We start from the raw sequence: 26,870 nt of genomic DNA on the forward strand, positions 1-26,870 counted from the left end.
GTTTTCAGCCCGGGCTCACCAAGCCTTGGTGGCGAGCAGGGGCTGTGGCAGTGACTTACTTGCAGCTTGAGATAATACAGATTGTTCTCTGTTCTCTTCCCAACCTGAATAGAGTGTAAAGCGTGTTACCATAAAGCTTGTTTCAAGTCTGGAAGCTGTCCCCGGTGTGAGCGGCTGCAGGCCCGGCGGGAATTGCTGGCCAAACAGAGCCTGGAGTCTTACATGTCAGACTACGAGGAGGAACCCATGGAAGCCCTGGCCGTAGAGGCCACCGTCCTGGAGGCCACCTGAAGAAAGCACATTAAGCCCTCTTTCCAGGGGCCAGGGTCACATGTAATGCAGAACTGAGCCACCCTTTTAAGGACTTTCCCCACTTGTTTTTTTTTTTTTGTTTTTTTTTCTTTAATTATTATCCTTATTATTATTTTTTTAACGACTTGTCTAACGTCCATGTAAATCAACCTTTATTAGGTTGGTGGGGTCCAGTCTGTTGTGACAATTTGTAGGTACCGGGTATTTCCATCAGAACTGACACGTGAGTCCTTATGTGAAACTTCTAGTGCCTCTGCCAGGGGAATGGATGGTGAGACCCAGTTCTTCTGACATCCATGGCCTTCTGTACTTGGACCAGATCTGGTTTCAGCTGCATTTCAAGTATCATTTCCAGTTTCATTTTGTTTTAGTTCTGGAGCTTCTGTGTCAGGCCTTTCCCAACCAACTCACTTCTCCTTTGCTGCTGAAATAGGAGGATGGAGTTTTCTCTCTCTGCCTTGGAATAGAGTCAGACTGGGCCCTGAGGAGAAGCAGCAGGGAATGGGACTACATCGTGGGCATTCTGTCCAGCTTACATAGGTAATTTTTGAGGCCGTAAAAACGGCATTCTTACCTGGAATCCTCAGAGACCTCAAGGAGGCCACCATGACCTCCTTGTTTGAAATAGTCTAGGCGTCGATGATGTCGCAGACCGACTTTCTTTACCGTGGTGGGCTTGAGGCAACGAAACAGCACTGACACTTAAGCCAGGCCCCCTCGTAGCCTTCTAGCAAGCATCAGTGAGGCTGCCACTCTGTTGTTTCAAGGGCATTTATTCGATCAGAGGAGTTGTTGGCCTCCTCTTACGCGATGAGGTCTCCTTTAGTCAACCTAGCTCTGGTGCAGGTATGATCTTCCAAGCCCGGGCAAGTTCCTGATGCCATCCTAAGCTGCAGACAGAAACTCCATCCACTATCTGATTTGTGGGTCCCTTGCCACTGTGTCCTCTGTTAGATGATCATTTTGGTTCTGAGTGAAGTTATGGCCCTACTCCATTCTCATCCCCTTCCTGCAACATAGCTGGGACCCTCCCTGGTGGCTGAACTCTTGCCTTAGTTTCTTTTGTCAAAGTCAGGGTGGGGGCAGGGAGATCTCTGCTATTAGTGGGGTTAGAGAACTTGGCCATTTGTGGGTGTGAGTGTGAGTGTGAATGTTCCTGTGTTCTTGGGATAACAAGAGCCTTTATGCCTATTAACGCACTGAACTCTGTAGCCTGGTAATATCCATACGTTCCTTCTTTTCATGTTACTAATTTTAACACACACATACCTTTTCTTAAAATGTGCATTTTGATGGGACCGTGAATATGTTTGTGGTGTTCTTTATGTTGCTGTAGCCCCTGACCCCTACCTAGAACACTTTGGGGGTGCTGTTCTGAGGGCTGGCAGCTCTGTGAACAAGAGCCCACAGCACTTTTTTTCTGGGACTGACTTCTTGTATATGTATGTTTCCATAATTGGTTGCTAGTAGAAAAAACTTGCTGTGGACGCTGCCCCAAGAAGCTGAACAGAAAGTAGCACATGGTCAGTGGAAGCTGATGAGTGGCTGAGCTGGAGGCCACCAGGAGTCTCACAGGAAGTAGAAGGGGCAGTAAAGTAATGGCCAGAGCTGAGGCTTCACCTGGGCTGGAGGGAGCAGGGAGGAAGTGACCCACTGCGCTGGTCTCTCTGCCTCAGACTTAGGATCAGGCCGGAAGACCCTGAGGCTGTTCTCCCTTTAGTTCGTGGGGGAGGCTCTGAAAGCCAAGGCCTCCAGCCCAGCCCAGTTTTGAGGGGCTAACTAGGAGCTCCGTTGTCCTCCGTTGGCCCCACACAACTCAAGTCTTACTAAGGGTTAGGCCTCCGATTCAGATTCAGGGGTTTGTAAAAAAGTGGTGAGCTGTGTCCAGTTTTGGTATAAATTATACATCTAGCTCCTTACTCTTAAGTCACTACACTGGAGGAGAGATGCACTGTCATTATTGTCCTGCCTGTTTCGTATTAGCAGAGGACCAAAGGATGGAAAATGCTGGCAGTTTCCAAAGTTGAGCTCAACAATCTTACATGCTCCTGGTTTTTCACTTATTTTTCTCTACCTTCCCTATTCCATCTCCTTAGATTGCGTATCTGTTTTAGTGACCCTGACACTCTGCTGTCATCGCTATCCAAATACCCATTTATTTATTTATTTGAGAGGAAAGAGAGAGAGGAAAGAGTATGGGATGTTTGAAAGCACTTTGCAACTTACAGCGGTATCTAAAAACCCCCTGCTGTTGTGGGGAAAAGCTTTGAATGCACTGAAGAGCTTTCCTTCTGAATGAAAAGGGAGGGAAGAAGTATTCTTTTTTATAAATAAAGGGAAAAAAGTTAAAAGTTTGCTTACAAGGTAGAGACAAGGTTCAAGACATAGCAGAAGAGTGGAAGGCAGATATTTTCCACTTAAATGAGGCTGTTGTTGACTTTCTCTGCCAAGGCTTTAGAGCTTTTGTTGAATTAACATAAAAGGAGCAAGAGTCTAAAGAGAGATGTTCTGTTTGTGTACAACTCGTGTTCTGAACTGGATTTCTACTCGCTGTAATTCATACATAGCCCAACGGTTTATTGTCATCTTTAATAAACTAAGGAAATGAAATTCCTGCCTTTTATTTGTCTGCCTTGACTATCAGGAAATGGTATTGAGTGTCCACTGTAAAGCAGGCATGTCTGAAAATTCAGGAGGTTTCTGAATTATAATGCAAAGAAAACTGGACCTTCCAAGTCAGGAAAAGTGGGTGTGAGAATGTGTTGTCACTGACTTGCTGTGTGACCTTGAGCAGATCACTTTGCTTCTCTGGATTTCTGTTTCTTCATCTATCAAAGATATGGCGCTGGTCATTACCAGTGCCCCCTACCCATCCTCTTGATGTGAATATCTTATTTTTAAGTGAGGTGCCTGGCTGGCTCAGTCGGTGGAACGTGTGACTCTTGATCTCGGGGTTGTGGGTTCAAGCCCCACATTGGGTGCAGAGCGTACTTAAAAATTAAAAAAAAAATCTTTAAAAATGAAAGAAAATAAAAATAAAGTGAGGTAAATCTTTCTCTCTACAGCATCTGAATTGTATCAGATCCTTTGATTCTCATTTCTGTGAACAACTTCCTCTGAGTTTCTCTTTTATGCTCTTGGCCCATTGGAGCTCCAGCTTCACCCTGCAACTTTCTGATGTCCCTTGGTCATCTCCCACTGATAATGTCTAAAACCAACCTAAATATATTTCCCCAAACCTAACCAGTAGTCACCCCAGCTTGAAAATTTGGTTGTCTTCAACTCCTTTCTCTCTGAGTCAGGTAGCATATTCTGCTAATAAAGCATTATCTCCTTCCTACCACCTGTCATCAGGTTCTGCTGATTTTTCTCTTGAAAATAAACCTACCTTATTCTTTTTCTGTCATTAGCACACAAATTCAGGTTCTTTTTTTTTTATTATTATTTTAAAGATTTTTATTTATTTGACAGAGAGAGAGAAAACGAGAGCAGGAACACAAGCAGGGGGAGTGGGAGAGGGAGAAGCAGGCTTCCTGCAGAGCAGGGAGCCCGATGCGGGGCTCGATCCCAGGACCCTGGGATCATGACCTGAGCCGAAGGCAGACGCTTAACGACTGAGCCACCCAGGCGCTCACAAATTCAGGTTCTTATCTTATATCTCAACCCTCTCTAGCCATGCCAGTCTCTTCCTATTTAATCATCCCATCAAATATTTGGGTAGCTGCTGTATGCCAGTTTCTGTGCTAGGCTCTGTGGCTATTGCAGGGAGCAAAATGGAGGCAATCCCTACCCCTAGGGCGCTTAGAGTCTTGAGGGGGAGGCAGACATTGCCCAAAAGTCACCAAAATGAGTATGTAATTACAAGCTGTAATAAGAGCTATGAAGGAAAAGAGTAGATGCTACTAAATTAAAAAAAAAACATAATAATTTAGATTGGAGACAAGGAAGGCCCCTGATGAGGCAGCGTAGGGAGAAAAGGGCTCCAGATGAGGACCGGCATATGTGTTGGTGCCGATACAGGAGGGGTTTGGGCAAGGAACTGCAAAAAGGACTGAACTGCAAATTTTAGCTTTATTCTTAGAACATTGGAAAGCCACCGAAGAGTTTTAGTCAGAGGGGTGACTCATCTGGTTAAAATGTCAGTGTGTACTTTTCAGAGAATAAATAGAGTAAAGCAAGAGTAGAAGCAGTGGGATCTTCTAGAGGGTTGGCTGTAGCGATTCAAGAGAGAAATTATGTTGAGTTGGACGAGGGTGTGGAATATTGTCATCACTGTCCGCTCATCACCCCGGACGTCTGAAAACAAGATGCATTCCAAATGTTCTACAGTGACTCGGGCATTTTAAATCAGTGGAACGAAAGGCTGAGGGGCAAGATATTGGAAAGATACTGGGAGAAATGACAGAACCCAAGAAAATGAGCAACTAAGTCCCAGGAAGTGCAGAGACCAGGACAGCCCTAGGAACCCTAGGCTGCAGGATTTGCAAACCCCTTGAGCCTGCTGCCAGTGAGGCAGGCCCAAGAGTAACGACTGTGTTGGGGACTCACCCCAGAGTATTAGGGCACACCCCAAAGAAAGGGGAGCTGTGAGTTGGGCAGTCATCCACTTTGGCCTTGACTGTTATTCATCATTCCCTGTGGCCCCAAGCATGTGTAGATTTGCTATACCCTCTAATGGTATAAAGAGTAGGCACAGTCTTTATAGCATCTTGGTTAAAGTGAGGCCCAAGCCTGCTTCCTTTTTCCTATGAACTTCTGGCTTAGAGTATGGGGAAAAGGGATCACTATGCCCACCCTGTCCTGCTGACTCTTCCGCTCTGATCAGCTACAGTCTTCTCCCATATCCAGTCTCCAGGATATCAAACTGCTTGCTTAAAATTTTAGGGATAGCAGCTGCCAGATGGCCCACGCTCACCCATCGCGAGCTTAATGTTCTTGGGATCAAAGACGAATGTGATTAAAAAGGAAAGAGAATCTGCTTAGCACTACTCCTTTAGGAGTATGGAGAACATGCGGCTGTGTTTTACCTATACTCTTGTCTCCCTCTTTTCTGTGAACTGCTTCTGGAGGCTTTGGAGCGACATCAGAGACTTAGTCGTTAATTTCCCATGGATTCTGTCAGGTATCCCAATATCATTACAATGTCTTAATACCAGACCAGCAAGGTGAGGGTTAGTGGGTTAAAATAAATCTTGAGTGGTGGCAGGGCTCTTAGGTAAGGTGAGAGTTTTGGTGACCAGCCTTCTGAGAGGCTGCAGCAGACCAGTAGGATGCAAGTCTGTGACAGCGCAGCGCGGCACAGATGACCGGAAACCTTCCGACAACTTTGTCACCCTAGGTCCTGTCCTTTTCTCTCACCGCGCTGGCAGTGTCTCACTTGTTTACCTCTCAAACAGTGATGTTGGTAGTTCTCAACTGGTTTTCTCTTGCCAGCGGCCAGGGCAGGAACAGAAGCCAGCCTCCCAGCTTCTGCCCCAGTCCCGTGTCTCCAAAGCCGGCCCACAACGGCTTCGGCACTAGCAGTGGTGAGGGCGAGACAAGCAAGTAGAGGGCACTTTTCTCTCCTTTCCCTCCTCCCCTCCTAGCCTTTGCCACTTAAAATCTGAGGAAAGAAATTCAGCCTGGATGCCAACAATAGGTCTCCCTGCTCAACGGACTAAAACAAGATTCGTAATTTCTCCCTTAATCACTGGAAGCCCCACAACCACAGATCTAACTAAAAGAAAGTCCTGACACGGTGAAAAGCAGGAATGAGGCCCACAGAGGAAAAGGGAATGAAAGAGAGCTGCTTCTTTCTCTTTCTCTTTTGTTTATTCAGTAGTATTTAATTTCTAATACATTCACATGCTTAAAGTCCACAAAAAAGTATACAGCGAAAAGTCTCCCATTTCTATAGCCATGTGCCCAATTTTTGCCTCACCCCCTTTGGTAGCCCCTCATTACTTTTCCATTTATCCTTAGAGAGTTTCTTTATGGAAATACAAGCAAATAATATATACTTTTTATTCTGGGGCTCCTGGGTGGCTCAGGCAGTTAAGCGTCCGACTCTTGGTTTCGGCTCAGGTCATGATCTCAGGATGCTGAGATCGAGCTCCACGCTCAGCAAGGAGTCTGCTTGAGAGTCTCTCCCTCTGCCCCCTGCCCTCTCTCTCTCTCTCTCTCTCTCAAATAAATAAATAAATCTTTTTTTAAAAACCCAAAGTATATACTTTTTTAAAAAAGGTTTTATTTATTAGAGAGAAGGAGGAGAGAGAGAACACACAAGCAGGGGTGGGGGGGAAGGAGCTGCAGAGGGAGCGAGAGAAGCAGACTCCCTGCTGAGCAGGGATCTGGACTCGGGGCTCGATCCCAGGACCCTAAGATCATGGCCTGAGCTGAAGGCAGATGCTTAACCGACTGAGCCACCCAGGCGCCCCCAAGATATACACTTCTTATTCTTCACCCTTTTAAAAAATTGGCGTATTATATACACATTTATGTACCTTGCTTTTTTTTTTTTTTAAGAATTTTCTTTATCAGTACACGAAGAGTTTCCTTATTCTTTTTTATAGCGGCACGTTTTCCATACTTGATTCAACCAGTTACCTCTTGATGGGCATTTAAGTTCTCCCATCTATTGTTAATACAAACAATGCTGCAATGAAAAACCTGGTCATACGTTATTTTATATGGGTGCAAGTGTATCTGTAGGATAAAGTCCCCACAGTGGAACAACCGGCACAAAACGTGTGTGCATTTGTAATTTTGGTAAATCTTGCCAAATTGCCCTCCACAGTGGGGATGAAGAGAGTGAGGCAGGGGAGGGATGGAAAACATTACTGTGAGGTCACACTCCTCTGCCTAAAACTCACCACTCTTTCTCTCTGCAAGATGAAGTTTGGTTCCTTCCCCAGGCACATGTAGGATCTTCCATCCATGGCCACACTTTAGCTTCCTCATTTCACCTCCTCCTATTCCCTGAACGACTAGCGGTTTCCCAACTACACCTTTATCCTTCTTCCTTTGAAGAGCTAACTCAGCTTCATCCTGGTTTTCTCTGATTTATTCTGTACCCATCCTGTGTGAGCCCTTACTTAGCACTCTCTCCGTGCCTCTTGTTAGAACACTTCGCACACAGTCTTATTATTTAGCATTTTCTCTAATAGCACAACAGACAAGTGAATGAATGGGATGAATGCATGAATGGCCAGGTGGCCATTGGAATGTAAGGACTGCCTGTTCTACACGGGAACAAGAATGATCAGAAGTACACTGTGGGACAAGGGCCAGGATTGTTCTGACTTTGCCTCTGATTACCACACCTCTTAGCTCTCTTATCTCTTTCCTTGGCACCAAATCTCTGCAGTGGTTACTTTCCTAAATCTTAAAGTGATAAAAATAGACGCATCTCCCTTCTCTTCCCTCAGCTACTTTGCAACTGTTTGTTTTGTTTTGTCCAGCAGCCATTATCAGGGAAGGTAACATTCCAAATGTCCTTTACTCACTTTATTATTAAACGGCCAGCCTTTCCTTTCCAGGGACTAAACTGGGAGATAGGATGATATTTAGATGCCCTAAAAACACCCTAGGAATTTAAAAATCTTCATGTCTACAAGGTAAGCTGAGAGAAGAATGATAAAACCACGTGAAAAACTGCAGAAGCTGTTAAAATGTCCAAACATTTTCCAACTAGAGATAGAAAAATAGCTTACAGTACAAAATCTTACTTGTCCTAAGATGCGTTGTGTATTATTACAAAGTAGTTGTAGTTCACACAAAGTCAAAGCCTGATTTCCAGCAAGTTCTCAAGCTTCTCTTCCCAACATTTAACGTAGGCTTGAGATATGCATAGGCTAAGCTCAAGAACACTGTTCAAAAGGGGGAAAAAAGAATGCCAGACCAGCATCCATCCATCCATCCATATATACATACATATATCCTAAATAAACTTACTATGTTTCTGTCTTCCAGACATCAATCATGCCAGAGCTTAAATACAATCATAGAACATTGCTTCAAAAGGTGTTTGCTGCAGCATAATTTATAAGAGTTCAAAGTCAATGGAACATATCCCAAAATAGATGCAACCATTGTAAAGACCATGATGGTAACAGAGAAAAAAAAGCTTAAAACACAATGTTTTATGGAAACAAAGGGAGAAAATAGTATGTCAAATATACATGAATCTTTACTGATATATATAAATGATAGAATAAATAAATAAGAGACGAATCTTTTTTTTATTTTTTAAAGATTTTATTTATTTATTTGACAGAGAGAGACACAGTGAGAGAGGGAACACAAGCAGGGGGAGTGGGAGAGGGAGAAGCAGGCTTCCCGCAGAGCAGGGAGCCCGATGCAGGGCTCGATCCCAGGACCCTGGGATCATGACCTGAGCTGAAGGCAGATGCTTAACGACTGAGCCACCCAGGCGCCCCAATAAGAGACAAGTCTTACAGAAGATTTGTCTTCTCCTGGAGAGGAGAAGCTTAATCCTCTCTTCCCTTGACGATGGATTAGAATTAGTGATTAACTTACAAAGGAAAAAAAAAGGGGGGTTGGTGCCTGCGTGGCTCAGTCGAGTGTCCAACTCTTGATTTCAGCTCTGGTCATGATCTCAGGGTTGTGAGATCGAGCCCAGTGTCAGGCTCTGTATTGGGCATGGAGCCTGCTAGAGACTCACTCTCTCCCTTTCCCTCTGCCCATCACCCCCACCCCACTCGCACTCTCTCTCTCTCTCTCTCAAAAAAAAAAGTATGGAAAGAGAAAAGAGCAAGTTTATAATGGAGAAACCTGGCTAATACTACCTTAACCAAATGATCAAGGTTAATACCACCAGTGATGTCATGTGGATATTATGCATCCTGGATATAATGTGATGAGAAGGGCACATCACTTCTGTGGTATTCTTTCCAAAAACTCATAACCTCAATATAATCATGAGAGAAACATAAGACAAACCCAATTTGAGGACTTTCTACAAAATAGCTGACCAGTACTCCTCAAAACTGGCAAGGTCATGAAAAACAAGGAAAGACTGAGAAACTGCCACACACCAGAAGAGCCTAAGGAGACACGATTAAATACAATGTTCCATCCTGAATTGGATCCTGAAAGAGAAAAAAAACATTAGCAGCAAAACTGGTAAAATCTAAATAAAATCTAAAGTTTGATTAAATGTAATGTAAAAATGTTGGTTTCTTAGTGTTGAAAAATGTAAGATGGTAACATTAGTGAAAACTGAAATTTTCAAGAACTCTCACTATCTTTGCAACCTTTCTGTAAGTCTAAAATTATTCAAAAATGAGAAGTTTATATATAAAAAAGTATATATACATAAGGAGTGCGCTTGTGGTGAGTACCAGGTGTTGTATGGAAGTGTTGAATCACTATATTGTACACCTCAAACAAATATTACGCTGTATGTTAACTAACTGGAATTTGAATAAAAACTTTTTTTAAAAAAAGTATATATACATCATTATTACAACTATGGAAAAATATCCCTGGAAAGAAAAAAATACATAAAGAGAAGGAAAGAAAAAATAATAATAATAAAATAAGTGAGGTTCTATTGAAATGATGGGATTATGCAGTAATTTTTTTCCCTTTTTATGTACATATTGAAATATCTGCAAATTGGTCATATTGTGTTTTAGGATGTAAAGAGCTAATTTGGTTTGGTTTGGTTTGGGTTTAATGAAAAAAACCCTTTCCCTTGAAATACAGAGGGAATGTACAAAAAGTATATAGATATTAAAGGACAGTCAAGACAGCTATTGCTCTAAAATAACCCCAAACATTCTTTAGCACAAGATAAGATCACCCAAATTGGCCCAGAAAGTATCCAGGGCTCCTCCCTTCTTCCTCTCCCTGCCTCCTGTCCAGTTCCTCTGAGAACTGGTATCTCTGTCTAGGCTTTCTGTCCTGAGAGCACACAGGAAGAGGATACCTTGGAGTTTCCATAAACGATTTGCACATCCAGACTTAGAAACCTTGGTTTCTATCCTTGATAGTTTGTAGGGTCCCCATCATTACCTTCATCCTGGAGGAACTTTGGCTTCTGGGTGCATTCCAACTAATTAGGGTCCCTGGGAAGGCTGGGGCAGGATGGGGTGGGGGCAGAGACAGGACTAGTGGGATGCCAGAAAAGTTCTCTGCACAAATGAAATCACTGGATATGGAATATTTACGATGTGCTGAGTACTCTGCTGAATTCTTTACATGTATGGCCCATTTAATCCTCCCAACTACCCTATAAAGTAAATACCATCAGCATTTCCATTCTATGGAAGAAGTAATTAAGGCACAGAGTTTAAGCAACCTGCTCAAAGTGACACTGCTAGTAAACAGTGGAGACAGGACCCAAATACAGGCAGCCTGGCTCCATAACCACTCTTAACCACTATGTTATGCTGGATTGAATGATAATGATGGAGTTCTGGAAGGTCAGAAAGGGGGAGATGAATGTGGCCAGAGCGATTAGCGGAGGGCCTCTTGGTTCTGGAGCTGATTTCCGTAGGCTGAGTGGGATTTCATGTTGAGAGGAGAGGGAAGAGCCTCTTGGGGAAGAGAGGAGAGTCAGTGCAGCAGGAGCGAAAACACAGAACTGGGACTGAAAATAGCCTTTAGCCAGCTATGAAACGTACAGAGAGAGGTTCCTTTGTTAATTGTTCAAGGAACAATTGGATAATGATGGGGGAGGTCAGATCATCAACGGTCTTGAATGACATGTCAACCACTAGGTCTTTACCCTGAAGCGTTTACAGGGAGTAACAGCTGAGAACTGTTTTTTATGTTAGAAAATTGCAAACATAGGGGCGCCTGGGTGGCTCAGTCGTTAAGCGTCTGTCTTCGGCTCAGGTCATGATCCCAGGGTCCTGGGATCGAGCCCCGCATCGGGCTCCCTGCTCAGTGGGAAGCCTGCTTCTCCCTCTCCCGCTCCCCCTGCTTGTGTTCCCTCTCTCACTGTCTCTCACTGTCAAATAAATAAATAAAATCTTAAAAAAAAAAAAGGAAAATTGCAAACATATACAAAGATACTAAGAGTAGTATACTAAACCCCCGTGTACCTATTATCCAGATTTAGCAATTATCAACTCACAGTTGTGTTTCATCTATATCCCCACCCACTACTCCTACCAAGATTATTTTGAAGCAAATCTCAGACATCATATATATAATATATCATATCTGTACATATTTCAGTATATGTAGAAAATCCCAAGAAATCTATTTTAAAAATAAGTGAGTTTAACAATATTGCAGGATATAAAATAATCATACAAAACCCAATTGCATTTCTTTTTTTTTATGAAGTTCATTTCTACATACTAGCAATGAACACCAAAATTACAAATTTATAATCACTAAAAAAAACCCACTTAGGTGTAAATCAAACAAAATATGTACAGGATTTGTATGCTGCAAGTACAAATTGCTGATGAAAGAAATCAAAGATCTAAATGAATGGAGAGATACATTGTGTTTGTGGATTGGAAGACTCAATATAGTGAAGATGTCAATTCTCTCCAAATTTATATAAAGATTTGATGCAAGTCCTATCAAAACCCCAGCAAGATTTTTTGTCTATATGAACAAGATTATTCTAAATTTTATATGAAAAGACAAAGAAACAAGAATAACAAATAATTTTGAAAAAGAAGAATAAAGTAGGAATCCGTCTACTCAATTTCAAGACAGTATGTAGCTACAGTAATCAAGGACTGTGTGGTATTGCTGGAGGGATAGACACATAGATTAATGGAACAGGACAGAGAACCCAGAAATAGACCCACACAAATCTGCCTACCTGATTTTTGACAAAAGCAAAAGCAATTCAATGGAAGAAAGATAGCCTTTTCAATAAATGGGTGCTGAAGCAATTGGAAATCCATAGGCAAAAAAATGAACCTTGGCCTAAGTCTCACACCTATACAAAAATTCCAAACAAATCACAGACTTAAATGTAAAATTATAAAACTTTTAGGGAAAAAAAAATCTCAGGATCTATGGGTAGGCAAAGAATTCTTAGATTTGACATCAAAAGCATGATTTATAAAGGGAAAAACTGATAAATTGGACTTCATCAAAACAAAAACTTTTGATCTGCAAAAGACTCTGTTAAAAAAGATGAAAAAGCAAAGCTACAAATCGGGAGAAAATATTTGCAAACCACACATCCGACAAAGAGCTACTATCTAGAAAGTACTCTCAAAACTCTATAGTTAATGTTATATGTCCATTACATCTCCATTTAAAAGAATTAAAGAAAAAACTCAACAGTAATAGAATAAACAATCCAATTAGAATATGAACAAAAGATAAGAAATATTTCACTGAAAAAGGTATACAGATGGCAAAAACAAGCACATGGGAAGATAGTCAATATAATTAGTTAGTAGGGAAATGAAAATTTAAGCCACAAGATATCACTACATATCTATCAGAATCACTAAAATAGAAAATAGTAAAAATACTAAATGTTGGCAAGCATGCAAAAAAACTGAATCACTCATTCATTGCTGGTGGGAATATAAAATGGTATAGCCAATCTGGAAAACACTTTGTCAGTTTCTTGTAAGACTAAACATGCAAGTACCATACGACCCACCAATTTCAACCTTGCACATTTATCCCAGAGAAACGAAAACATATATTCACCCAAAAACCTGTACATGAATGCTGATGGTAACGTTATTAGTCAAAAACTGGAAACAACCCAGATATCCTTTTACAGCTGAACGGTATAACAAACTATAGTATATCCATACTTCACAATACTACTCAAAATTAAAAGGAATAAATTATTGATACACACAACAACTGGATGAATCCCCAGAGAATTATGCTGAGTGAAAAAAGCCAAACCCAGTGGCTCCTGGGTGGCTCAGTTGGTTGAGCCACCAACTCTTGACTTCAGCTCAGGTCATGATCTCAGGGTCCTGGGATCAAGCTCCCATGGGGCTCCCTCCTCAGCGGTAAGTCTGCTCAAGTATTCTCCTTATCCCTCTGTCCCTCCCCCCTGTTTGTGCATGCTCTCTCTCTATATATATATAATAAATAGATAAATCTTAAAAAAAGAAAAAAGAAAAAAGCTCATCCCAAAAGGTTACATTCTGCATGATTCCATTTATAAAACATTCTTGAAAATGACAAAATTATAGAAATGGAGAACAGATTAGTGGTTGCCAGAGGTTAAGGAGGGGTGGGGGCAGGAGGAAAGTGAACGTGGCTATAAAAGGACAACATGAAGGCAATGCTCTCTGTCTTGACTCTCAAAGTTAATATCCTATTTGTTCTATTGTATTAAAATTTTCATGAGATGTTATCGTTGGGAAAACTGGGTAAAAGTACGTGGACTCTCTGTATTATTTCTTAACAATTGCATGTGCATCTATAGTTATCTCAAAATAAAAAATTTAACTGAAAAAAAATTAACATTATAAACTGCTATGAGAGGGACACCTGGGTGGTTCAGTCTTTAATGTCTGCCTTCTGCTCAGGTCATGATCCCAGGTCCTGGGATGGAGCCCCACGTCCGGCTCTCTGCTCAGCGGGAAGCCTGCTTCTCCCTCTTCCACCCGCCCTGGTTGTGTTCCCTCTCTCGTTGTGTCTCTCTCTGTCAAATAAATAAAATCTTTGGAAAAAAAAACATATAAAGCTTTAGCACGGCATAGAAACAAGAGGAAAAGGCAAGCCAGACACAGGGAGGAAGATATTTACAACACATGTAACTTGCTGAGGGTGGTAACTGGAATTTATAAAGGAGTTTCTTACTCTCAGTAAGAAAAAGATAACCTCATATAAACTCATAAAAACAAAGTGATAAAAATGAGCAAAGGCTACAAACAGGCAATTCGAAGAAGAGAAACCTAGATGGTCTGTAATCTCAAATTTAGTAGTAATCATGGAAATGCAAATTAAAGCTAGAATTAGTTACGATTCATACCCATCGGACTGGGGGGGGGAAGTGAGAATATCAAGTATTGATGAAAATATGGAACAACAAGGAATCCTTCTGCACTGCCTGTAGAAGATAGATCTTTGATCATGCTTAGGTATTGAAGGTGTGTGCAAACTATGACGGCATAATTCCATTTCTAGATTTCTAGATGGTGGAGTGGGGGAAATGTATAAGAATGTTTATAGCATCGTTGTTTATAATTATGGAAAACTGGAACCAATCCAAATGTCTATCAACAAGAGAATGGCTAAATGTTGAAAACTCTTTTTTTTTTTTTTTTAAAGATTTTATTTATTTATTTGACAGAGAGAGACACAGCGAGAGCAGGAACACAAGCAGGGGGAGTGGGAGAGGGAGAAGCGGGCTTCTTGCGGAGCAGAGAGCCCGATGCAGGGCTCGATCCCAGGACCCTGGAACCATGACCTGAGCCGAAGGCAGACGCTTAACGACTGAGCCACCCAGGCGCCCAAAATGTTGAAAACTCTTAATGCAGGGTCAGGTGGGTGGCTCAGTTAAGTGTCTGACTCTTGGTTTTGGCTGAGGTCGTGATAATGGAGTAGTGGGATCGAGTCCCACGGTGGGCTCTGTGCTCAGCGAGTCTACTTGAAATGCTCTCTCTCCCTCTTCCTCTGCCCCTCCCCCTGCTTGCTCTCTCTCTCTAAAACAAATAAATAAAATCTTCCAAAAAACCCCCTCATAACGCAATAGATTTTATTGTGATAACATATACATAACATAAAATTTACTATTTTAACTATTTTAAATGTACATTTCAGTATATTAAGTACATTCACATTGGTTTTTGAAAATTATTTGATTCCTTTTATTCTATTTTATTTATTATTTTTTAATTGAAGTATGGTTGGCATACAATATCACATTGGTTGCAGGCATACAACATAATGATTCAACATATATCTATGTTACAAAATGCTCACCGCAATACCTGTAGTCACTATCTGTAGCCATACAACATATTTGACTCTATTCCCTGTGCTAAGTGCTAAGTATATTCACGTTGTTCTGGAGACATCATCACTATGCATTTCCAGAGCTTTGTCATCACAACATACTGAAACCATTAAATAGTAGCTTTCTGTTACCCTGCCCCCCAGACCCTCGTAACCGCAGCTCTACCTTCTTTCTCTATTAATTTGACCATTCCTTGTACCTGATGTAAGTGGAGTCATACAATATTTGTTTTTTTTGTATGTGGTTATTTCATTTAGCATGATGTCTTCTTTTTTTTAGTTGTCATATCTTTTATTTTATTTTTTAATTTAAATTCAGTTAATTAACATATAGTGTATTATCAGTTTCAGAGGTAGAGTTCAGGGATTCATCAGTTGCATGTAACACCCAGTGCTCAACACATCACATGCCCTCCTTAATGCCCATCACCCAGTTACCCCTCCCCAACCCCCCTCCCCCCAGCAACCCTCAGTTTGTTTCCTAGAGTTAAGAGTCTCTTATGACTTGTCTCCCTCTCTGATTTTGTCTTGTTTTATTTTTCCCTCCCTTCCTCTATGCTCCTCTGTTTTGTTTCTTAAATTCCACATATGAATGAAATCATATAATTGTCTTTTTCTGATTGACTTATTTCGCTTAGCAAAATACCCTCTAGTTCCACCCATGTTGTTGCACGTGGCAAGATTTCATTCTTTTTTAAAGATCTTATTTATTCATTTGAGACACAGAGATACAGAGAGAGAGAGAGCATGAGCAGGGGGAGAGGCAGAGGGAGAGGGAGAAGCAGGCTCCCCGCTGAGCCAGGAGCCCGATGCAGGGCCCGATCCCAAGACCCTGGGATCATGACCAGAGCCGAAGGCAGACGCTTGACTGACTGAACCACCCAGGAGCCCCAAGATTTCATTTTTTTGGTGGCTGAGTAGTATTCCATTGTACATATATATACCACATCTTCTTTATCCATTCATCTGTCGATGGACATCTGGGCTCTTTCCATAGTTTGGCTATTGTGGACATTGCTGCTATCAACATTGGGGTGCACATGCCCTTCAGATCACTACATTTGTATCTTTGGGGTAAATACCCAGTAGTGCAATTGCTGGGTCGTAGGGTAGCTCTATTTTCAACTTTTCGAGGAAACTCCATGCTGTTTTCCAGAGTGGCTGCACCAGCTTGTATTCCCACCAACAGTGCAAGAGGGTTCCCCTTTCTCTGCATCCTCGCCAACATCTGTCATTTACTGACTTGTTAGTTTTAGCCATTCTGACTGGTGTGAGGTGGTATGTCATTGTGGTTTTGATTTGTATTTCCCTGATAGCATGATGTTTTCAAGGTTCATCCACGTTGTAGCATGCATCAGAATTTCCATCTTTTTTAAGACTGAATAATATTCCACTGTGTGCATATAGCACATTTTGTTTATCCACTCACTATTGATGGATATTTGGCTATTGTGAATGATGCTGTTATGAGCATTATTGTACAAATATCTGTTTGAGTCCCTGCTTTCCGTTCTTTTGGTATATACTTAAAAGTGAAATCGCATCATATGGCAATTCTATTTTTATTTTTTGAAGAACCACAATACTTTTTCGCACAGTGGCTGTACTATTTTACATTCCTTTCATAATGCCATTCTATATAGTAAGTGAAATGAATGATGAGAATTAACTATATAGCATGAACTCTTCTACACACATCATTCCCTCTTCTTAGAACATTCTCCCTTCCCATTCAGTGCTCCACCTGGATAAATCCTACTCCTCTTCTAAGTTTTGGCATAAGGAGTATCCTAAGAAAGTCTTTGCAGCACACCCCCTTCTATCCCCACTCCCCAGGCCCCCCATCAGGTCCCCCTCCTCTGCTTCTCCCTCTCATTGTAATGTTGTGTTGTAATTGCCCATTTGTATGTTTCTTAGCACTAGACTGAAGCTTCTTGAAGGCAGAACTGTGTCTGTCTTTTTCATTGTTGAATCCTCAGTGTTGGCTTAGTATAGGTGTTTATTTTATTTTATTATTTTATTTTATTTTAAGATTTTATTTATTTACTTGACACAGAGAGAGGGAACACAAGCAGAGGGAGTGGGAGAGGGAGAAGCAGGCTTCCAGCTGAGCAAGAGCCTAATGCGAGGCTCTATCCCAGGACCCTGGGATCATGACCGGAGCCGAAGGCAGACGCTTAACGACTGAGCCACCCAGGCGTCCCAGTATAGGTGTTTAAACAGTACTGTTAAATCAACTGATGAGTTTTAAGGATATGACAAAGTGACAGAAAGCATTTATTGTCCTGAGAACCCTGGAGTCTTTCTGTGTCCCCCACAGCAACTATTCAGAGGCTGGTAGAAAGGGAAAAGATATTCCCCATTTCACAGCGTCCAGAATCTCTAAGATGGAAGGAACTTTTGCCAGTCATTGTATCCAACCTCCCACCAAGTGCAGTCCCCACCAGGCCTTCCCTTCCAGCCTGGTTTGAGCACTTCCAAAGATGACCACTACATGGTTATGCTTTCGTGTACATGCTACAGAAACCCCAACTAAGAGCGACAAACAAATGGAGGTTTATCGTCCTCAAATACCAAGAGGCCCCGAGGTAGGCAATTGCTGACTCTGGTTCAGTTGTCAGTGATCTCTCTGGGACCCAGGCTTCTTCCATCCACAACATGGTGCCTTTTCATCCTCGTGCAACTGGTGTCTCATGACTGTGCAAGGGCCTCACATGCCATCGGGGACAGGAAGAAGGGAGAGGGGGAGTGCCAGCAAGCTCTCTTGTCCCTTTTGTAGAAAGCTAAGCTCCGGAAGTTCTCCAGCATATTTCCATCTATGTTTTACCGGCCAGCACTATAACACTGATCACCAAGGGAAGAGAGGTTTGGAAAGTAAGGTGTAATCTTTCCTGTCTCTACGGTGGAAGGTGACAGGGTGTGGTCAGGAATGGTTGCTGAGTCTGTCTTAGGCTCTTACAGCAGACCCTGGGCTTCTTGCAGGGATTCAACAGAAACCTGGTTGGGCTGAGGGTAGTACCTGGTTCCAGCCTGCAGTTAGACCTTCCCAACAGGCCTATTAGATCACCTTACTTTTCCCATTTTCCTATAGTAGATAGTCCCTGTGAATTTCTTTCTTTCTTTTTTTTTTTTTTTTTTAAAGATTTTATTTATTTATTTGACAGAGAGAGACCAGCGAAAGAGGGAACACAAGCAGGGGGAGAGGGAGAAGCAGGCTCCCCGCAGAGCAGGGAGCCCGATGCGGGGCTCGATCCCAGGACCCTGGGATCATGACCTGAGCCGAAGGCAGACGCTTAACGACTGAGCCACCCAGGCGCCCCCATCCCCGTGAATTTCTATACCTCAACCTTCTCCTGTTCTTTTCTTTGGGGGCAGGGGGAGCCCGTGAGCCGGGGGGGAGGGAGGGGAGGGGCAGAGGGAGAGGTGCAGAGAGAATCTCAAGCTGACTCCGTGCTGAGCTTGCTCAGAGCCTGACACAGAGCCAATCTCACGACCCTGAGATCATGACCTGAGCCGCAATCAATAGTCGGCCGCTTAACTGACGGAGCCACCCCAGCACCACTTAAATTTAGAATTTTACCCCCAACCTTCTGTTCTGTCAGCATTCTAGTAGCTCTGTGGTATAGACAACTTATACCAACCCTGGTGAATAGAGCTGCTCAGCTGATTTTCCTGGCTGATGGGACCTCCCAGGGGGGCATCTTCGAATACGTCCACTGTAGTTTGGTTGAAAGAACCCCGGAGTGGGAGCCAGGAGGTCTAGATTCTCCCCTCAGCTCTACGATAACTGAGCTGTGTGAATTTGTGGTGCTTCTTGCCTTCTCTGGGCCTCAGTATCCTTATCTATAAAATGGGAGGAGGGGGTGTGTGATTCAGATGAGAAGGTCACCAAAATCCCTGACAGCAGTATCATTCTGTTTTCTCTGATTCTGCTCCTCCCACAGGTCTGGAACCCCCAGGAGATGGGAAAAATAATTTTTTTTCTTGCCCGGGTTACCTCTGCTTGCAGAAACTATTCCAAGCAGCTGGGACACCTGTGCCACTGTCTTGGTGCCACCCGCCTGCCTTCTGCCAGCGGCTGCCCAGGTGTGAGCTGGCCCCTCCCCAGGGATGCAGACACCAAATGAGCTTCCTGGGATGGGTGAGTATTAAAAGCCGCAGCCTTGGTCCTTGAAACGCTCTGTCTCCGCTCAATGCCTGCAGCCATGTGTCTGGTTCTCCTCCTCCTATGGCTGAACCCTGTGGTCCCAAACCAGGAGACAGGTGAGGAGCCAGGCTAGCAGGTCAAAGGAACCTGGCCTCTAGTCTCTTTCATTCATTCATTCATTCATTCATTCATTCATTTTTGTTCCTGGCATGATTCACCTCCTAGGGGGCTAATGTTCACTAATTCATTAATTAAATAATTCATTTACTCAGCACCTACTTGTGCTTCATGTGGCTTCTCTGTTCATCCACCCACCTTCATATGTATAAGATGTCCTTGGGTGGTTAGCTTGGGAAGGTCTGTTTTGGTTGGGGAGTTCAGAGGAGTGTCCAAAAGAGGTTCCTGTGAGTAGGGGCAGCATGGGACTCTAGAATGTGCACTGTGGGGGAGATAGGAGGGAGGGTGGTGTGACAAGCCTAGATCCAGAAATAGGCAGACTCAAGGGGCAACTGCCAGGCACCCACCGATTTGCTTTGCTAAAATATCCCTGGAAATGGGACGGGATGATAAAGTTATATTTCCAAAATGTCTTTTGTGAGAAAACTAAATGCCATTGGTAGGAATAATTTTTGTGGGAAAGGGGGCCTCAAAGGGCATGCTAAGCAGTAACAACAGATAGGGTATTAAATTGCTTTGTGGAAAGGATTTCTGGGGACACTTCAGTTTTGCTGAGTGGGATTTGTAAATTTGGGGCTGGAGCAGGACCACTGGGAGCTGTAGAGAGGAAGAAGAGGCTGCTCAGTGTCCCCTTGCCACACTCTTCCTCAGCACACTTGCTCTCTTCCCTATAAAATTGTCAGATACGTTTCGGGAGTATTGTTCTGGAGCGGCACGGACTCTTAGCAGGTTCTATCATTAGGTTCTTCACCCACCCCTGTCTGGGCCCCGCAGCTTGTCACTTTCACTGGCCTCTTGGTCTGAAGCCAACAGGATGGTCACAGAGTCACTTGAACTTTTGCCTCCTGACTAGGAAGCTGTTTCCTGATGGGCTCCCTGCTCCTCCACCAAATCCTGTGGCACCCTCCTCTCACCTGTGGTAGAGCACTAAAGGTACAGCATGGCGATGTTCTGGTGACTCAGAGTTTGATGACACTGTTCACTAGACTAAGATCCTGGAAGGTGTTCTTTTTTTTTTTGCAGGGTCTTGTGGGGGAGGGCACTAGAATATATGTCCATGACCCACCATGGTACCTGGCTCAGAGAGTCACTCAACAGAATAAAATGGATGAATGAATGAACGAATGAATAGGTACTGGGTCTCTTACTATACTGTCATTGTTATGATAGCACCAGTCAGGACTGGTTATGAGCTATAACTGTCTCCTGACCTTGGACACTGTGGGAGCCCAAGTTCAATTCAGATCTTTTAGATTAAATTAAATTTAAATTATTTGACGCCAGCACCGCAGTGCTGCATTTCCTACCTTGGACGAGCTGGTAGGGAAGGCAGATACACACCTCCAGAGAGAAGGCTGTAATAACAGAGAGGGATTAATGCCGTGTTAAAGGCTAAAATAAATAGGTCTTAAGAGTAAAAGGAACGAGTTAATCCCAATAATTAATTAATCCCTTCCCTCCCAGTTGGGGGAATGTAGGAAGTCCTCTCAGAGTAAATCACATTTTTTTTTTTTAATTTTTTATTATGGAAAATTTCAAACATGCACAAAAAAGAGAGAATAGTATGATGAACCCAATGTTCTTATTGGCTAATTTCAAAATTATCAATGTTTTGCCCAAATTTTTATCCACCATATTAAAAAATATAACCACGATACCTTATGAAAGCTGAAATAATTAATTACTTACTACCATTTTTAAAAAAGATTTTGTTTATTTATTTGACAGTGAGCGGGAGAGAGATCGAGCACAAGCAGGGGGAGCAGAAGAGGGAGAGGGAGAAGCAGACTTCCCACTGAGCAGGGAGACCAATGAGGGGCTCGATCCCAGGACCCCGGGATCATGACCTGAGCCTATGGCAGCCGCTTAACTGACTGAGCCACCCAGGTGCCCCACTTACTACCATTTAAATCCTATTCATATTTCTCCAATTCTCAAGAAGACCTTTTTGCAATTGGCTTATTCAATCAGGATCCAAACATCACATTTAACTGATATATTTCTTAAGCCTCTTCAAGTCTATCAGTCTCTTTTTCCTTTTTTTTCATGCTGTTTTTTATTGAAGAAACCAGGTCATTTGTCCTGTAGAATGTCCTACATTCTGAATTTATCTGATCGAACCCATGTGGATGTGCCTCTGTCCCCTGCATTTCCTGAAACCTGGTAATTAAGGTTCATTTCTTCTGTCAAGAGTACACCATACATGGGGCTGTGTACTTCTTATTGCATCCTGAAGGAGCCACACAAGGTCTAGTGGTCCCGTTTTCCTGTATTCAACTGGATCAGCCAGATGCATCTGCTGTGGGTCCATTATAAACATTCCCCCTCAACCTCTAATGGTTTTAATCCCAGTGATGATTGTTGCTTAGATCCATTTTTTTTTTTTTTTTAATTAGGGGTTGCCAAATGCTGGCTTTCTAATTCTATCACTCCTTCTGCATTTATTGGCTGGAGTTCTTCTATAAAGACTTTTCCCTTGTCAACTCCTTGGTTTGTATGGAAAGGCTGGATAAATGTTTAATTCTTCATTTCTCATTTTCAAAATAATGAGCTTGTTCCTTAGCAACCCAGGGAATATTGAATTTAAACATGACCTTGAAGGATAAGAATGTTTTCTTTTAGTGGCTATGGTGTTTCACACAGAGGAAACAGCTTCAGCAAGGGCTCCAAAGCAGCAGTGTGGGGGGCGTTTAGAGAATGGCCGAGATTGCTAGCAAGTGCAACAACAGGCTTTTTGAATGAGAAGCTTGGTGTGGTGGGAAAAGCAGAGAAGAAGTCAGGATTGCCAGTTCTACTCCCAGCTCTGTCACCCACTCAAGAATGACCTTTGGAAAATTTCCATTTCTAGATCAGTGGCTTTCAAACTTTTCTGGTCACAACCTACATTAATAAATATATTTTATGTGGTGATTCAGTACATACATACATGTATATACAAACAAACAAAAATTTCAAAAAGAACCCCAAACAGCCTATACTTATATATACAATGTATGTGGATTTTTCTATTCTATTCTATTCTATTCTATTCTTCTGTTCTGTTCTGTTCTGTTCCGTTCCATTCCATTCCATTCCATCTTATTAAAATAAAGGCTCATCATGACTATGAGCACTGAATTGATTTCTGACTCCCAAATGGGCTACAACTCTTGTTTGGATAGTCTCTGGGGCTTTTTTCCACCTCCAGCCCTTTTTGATCCACCCTTGTCATTGGTGACAACCTGACACGGAACCAGGCACTCGGGAAGAGGGGGTGATGTGAGAAGGGGAACTAATCATTTACAGGAGGCTTCTAGCTCAACAAAAGGCAGAAGCCAGGCCAAACTCAGGGACCACCACCCCAGCCTAGCCCGCCATCACCTTGAGAGGTCTGACCTCCCAGGACACTGCTCCCCTTTGACCAGACACCAGCTGGTGCCTGTTTCCATAACAGGCTGGGTTGGCCACACCCAAGCCTCCATCCCCTCAGGGACCTGCTCCCTGTTGATCTTGTCAACCTTGGAAGGCCCTCAAGTTTATCCCTAAACAAAGCCCCACGCAGGTGCTAACCTAACAGGAGGTGATTGGGTAGGTCAAGGTAAAGTAGAGGAAGGACATCTTTGAGAATCTTGGGTGTGAGAAATCCTGGGGCTAATTCCCACCCGAGCCACTGACTCACTAGATGACCTGGGCCACTTCTCTACCTGCCAACGCCTTGTTTTCCCCTTCCCTTAAAGAAGATAAGCCCCTTCACTTTGTAGTGGATAGGCAATGGTCAGATATAATTGAATTGAGCAACTTGAGAGAATGGTCGGAATTAGGGTTGATGAAACTGTTTTGTGAATAGGGACCATGGAGATCTTTCTCCAACTCTGTGGGGTTTTTCTCTGTCCCTCTTGCCACACTTCTGTGTGTTGTTCTCTCTATTGCTTTTCTTTATTCCTTGCTGCCCCACTGCTGCCACCCTCCTCCTCTTGTCTCCCTCTTCTCTCTCGTTCTTCTCTCTTTCTCTCAGTTCCATCTCATCCTTGTGCCTCTCTTTTTAATAACAGCTTTCCTGAGATATAATGAATGTGACATAAAATTCTTCCTTTTCAGGTGTACACTTCAGTGGTTTTTAGTGTGTTCACAGAGTCATGAACATCATATGGTTTTCACTCTACATTAAACATTCTGAGGAACTGCCAAACTGTTTTTCTCTTTTGCAGAGTGGCTGCACCATTCTTCAATTTCACCAGCAATATGTGGGGGTCCAATTTCTCCACATTCTCACCAACACTGGTTTCCTAATGGGTGTGAAGTGGTATCTCACTGTGGTTTTGATCTGCATATCCTTGATAACAAATGTTGTTGAACATCCTTTCATGTGCCTATTGGCTATTGGTATTGTCTTCTTTGGATATATCCTTTGCCCATTTAAAATTGGGTTATTTGTCTTTTTTTGTTGAGTTGTAAGAGTTCTTTATATATTCTGGATAAAATTCTCATATCACATGTGTGATTTGCAGATATTTTCTCCCATTCCATGGATTGTCTTTTCACCTTCTTGATACTATCCTTAGAAGCACAAAACTTTAAAATTTGATCAAGTCCAGTATATTTTTTCTTTTGTCCCTTGTGCTTTTGGTGTCATATCTGGGAAATTGCTTAGTCCGAGGCCATGATGATGTACAGCTATGTTTTCACCTAAGAGTTCTGTAGTTTTAACTTTTACATTCAGATCTGTGATCCATTTTGAGTTAATTTTTTTAAAGATTTATTTATTTATATGAGAGAGAGAGAGAGAGCAGGGGGAGGGGAAGAGGGAGAGGGAGAGAGAATCCTCAAGCAGACTTCTTGCTCAGTGAGGAGCCCAACACGGGGCTTGATCCCATGACCCTGAGATCATGACCTGAGCTGAAACTAAGAGTCGGATGCTCAACCGACTGAGCCACCCAGGTGCCCCTACATCTGTCTCTTTTAAATGTCCCTTTTTCTCAGGCAGCTGTTCCCAACCCCAGCCCCTCTGCTGCCTTGGAACAGATCACCACTGCAAGAGAGGAAGCTGCTACTGTGATGAATTCTGCCACGTGGCATCAGACTGCTGCCCAGACCACCATGCCCTCTGCAACCTGGGTAACTCACATGCTCATGCTCATGCTCCTTCCCAGCCCCTGCAGAGCTGGATGCTGTGATGGACAGAGGAAAGCCCACTCTATGTACCTCAGATCAAGGCCAGGATGTGAACTGGATGGCTCCTGAGGTCCCTGACAATCCTGAGATCCTTGCATTTTGTCCATATCATACCAAAGTGCCTACACATTCCTCCCAGCTTTGTTTCCCCACAGCTCCTGACCACCTACTGTTCCCCTCTGAGCTACTTTCCCAGATCCCCACAGGGAGAGGTTAAGCTGTTGGTGGTTGGGGATCAGGGTGGGGAGTGGGATGATTGGGTTCCACCTAACTGCCCTTTCATTTCTTGCAATATAGATGCCTCTTGACCTGACCTATGTAGACTTTTGAGGGAACACAGGAGTCTACAGAGAGGGGCGAAGGATGTTAAGCAGCAGGAGGGGGTGTGGGAATCAGGGATGAGGACAGGAGCTTTCACTCGTGTTTCTCAGCTTCTCAGAATACCAAGATGGTGCTGCAGCTGGTGCTGAGGATGGAGAACGCCCCAAGCCCCGCGAGACGCAATCTAGACCGGATGCAGAGCATAGTGAGTGTTCTAGAGGTTCTCCCAGAAGGGGTGGTGACAACCTGCTCCTGCCTCCCTGGCCTCCAGGCCCCAAAGTCAAGGAACAACTACCAAGCAGGAAAAGAGACCTGAGCTGGGGCAGAGCTCCATGACAACATTGGTTTTAGGGCTAGGAGCCATGGTTCCTGACCATGGACACTGACACTTGAATTTCATGTAATTTTCATGTGACTTTGACTTTTTGACTTTTTTCAACCACTCAAAAATGTAAAAAGCATTCTTAACTTGTGAGCTGTACCATAAAACCTGCAGTAAGTCAGATTCGGTCCATGACTGTGGTTTGCTGCTCTCTGCATCATATCTAAATCACCCTTCCTTCTCTATTTGTCTCCTGTGCCCTGGCTTCAGCCCTAACTTGTCCAGCGCTTTCTGCCCAGCACTGGGCCAGAGGCCTTGGCCCCTGCTCTACTATATTGTGAGCACTGGGCGGGAAGGAGGGCAGTATGGTACAATGGAAGGAGCACGGACTTGGGAGCCAGAAAGACCTGGGTTCGAATCCTGTCTCCATTTATTCCCTGGGTGACCTGAAGTACCTCCTTCCCACTTCCCTGTCCTCACCTGTGTCCTAGACCTTGCCTTGTAGTGAGAGCTGCTGCTCAAGGGCCCTGGTCGATGTATAACAAGACATTAGCTGTTATTTGGGGCCATGCAAAGAAGCTGAAGAGGGTGCAGGTCTTTTCTTCCTGCTCACTTAGGTCCAGCAGCTTCTCCAAACCAGCCTCCCAGGGACGCCCTTCTCCATCTCCATGAAGGGAATCAAGAAGAGAGCCTGACATCTCCCGTGAAGCTCCTCCCTGCCCCGCCCCCCGGCCTGCTGGAGCCTCATCCCTGGACCCGGTGTGCTTGTCTCTTGGTTTCTATCCTGCGTGCTTCCACATTGGCTCAACCAGAGGAAAACGGAAATCTGCAATTGCTGTAAACACATTTAAATCAGCCATACAGAGTATAGAACATAAATTTGGCTCATGGAATTCATTGTTTGTGGTGGTTACAATGAATATAACAAACATTTCTTGAAAGCGGCAAATGACAACCTAGTACCCCTTTGGCTAAATGATATCTGCCTCCCTCCTCAATATTCCTTCCCGGGCACTGTGTCATTGCCGGTAAGTCCCCACATAGCCTGGTCTGAGCCCTGTAGCCTCATGCCCAGCCACTTGTCTTCCCAGGATGAAAAGAGAGGCAGGGGGATCTTCCTCTGGTGGGTTGGGATTGGCCTCCCGGGAGTTTCCTTTTGTGAGGATTTCAAAGCTCAGGAGGGTGATGCCAGGGGGCTTTGGGGTCTGCTGAGCCCACCGACTTCTCTCAGACCTCCTCCTCCTCCTGTTCCACGAATCGATCCCTACCCTTCCTGCACTCCAGGCCTCAGGATCTTCTTTTACTTCTCTCTGTCCCTGACCTTCCTCAGCGAGGAGCTGAGTCTTTCTAGTTCTACTTCACCACAGGGTTCATGTCTCTTCCTTCTATAGTCCCACTGCTGAAGGTCTGGTGTTGCCAACCATTACTCGAAAACCATCACTGGCTTCCCATTGTCTCCAGAACAAAGATTAGTCTCGCACACATGGCTGCAAAGTCCTCCACAGCAAGGCCCCAAGGCGCATT

The 26,870-nt window shown here is 43.5% G+C and overlaps 1 protein-coding gene and 1 long non-coding RNA gene across 14 annotated transcripts in view; both read left to right on the forward strand.

Annotated features, from left to right (window-relative positions):
• Positions 1–2,922, forward strand: part of RUBCN (rubicon autophagy regulator) — a 72,410-nt gene extending 69,488 nt beyond the window's left edge. For all 13 annotated transcript variants that reach the window (XM_036116715.2, XM_036116759.2, XM_036116721.2 and 10 more), the window contains one exon: positions 113–2,922. In XM_036116715.2, the coding sequence (XP_035972608.2) occupies positions 113–291 (179 nt within the window). In that variant the 3' untranslated portion in view covers positions 292–2,922. The remainder of the gene's footprint in view (positions 1–112) is intronic.
• Positions 2,923–23,905: 20,983 nt separating this feature from the next.
• Positions 23,906–26,208, forward strand: LOC144379849 (uncharacterized). The gene is made up of 3 exons (XR_013443325.1): positions 23,906–24,646; positions 25,135–25,229; positions 25,964–26,208. It is a non-coding gene; the product is annotated as an uncharacterized LOC144379849 (long non-coding RNA).
• Positions 26,209–26,870: the final 662 nt, after the last annotated feature.

Source organism: Halichoerus grypus, chromosome 1 (genome assembly GCF_964656455.1).
Source record: "Halichoerus grypus chromosome 1, mHalGry1.hap1.1, whole genome shotgun sequence".
NCBI lineage: Eukaryota > Metazoa > Chordata > Mammalia > Carnivora > Phocidae > Halichoerus > Halichoerus grypus.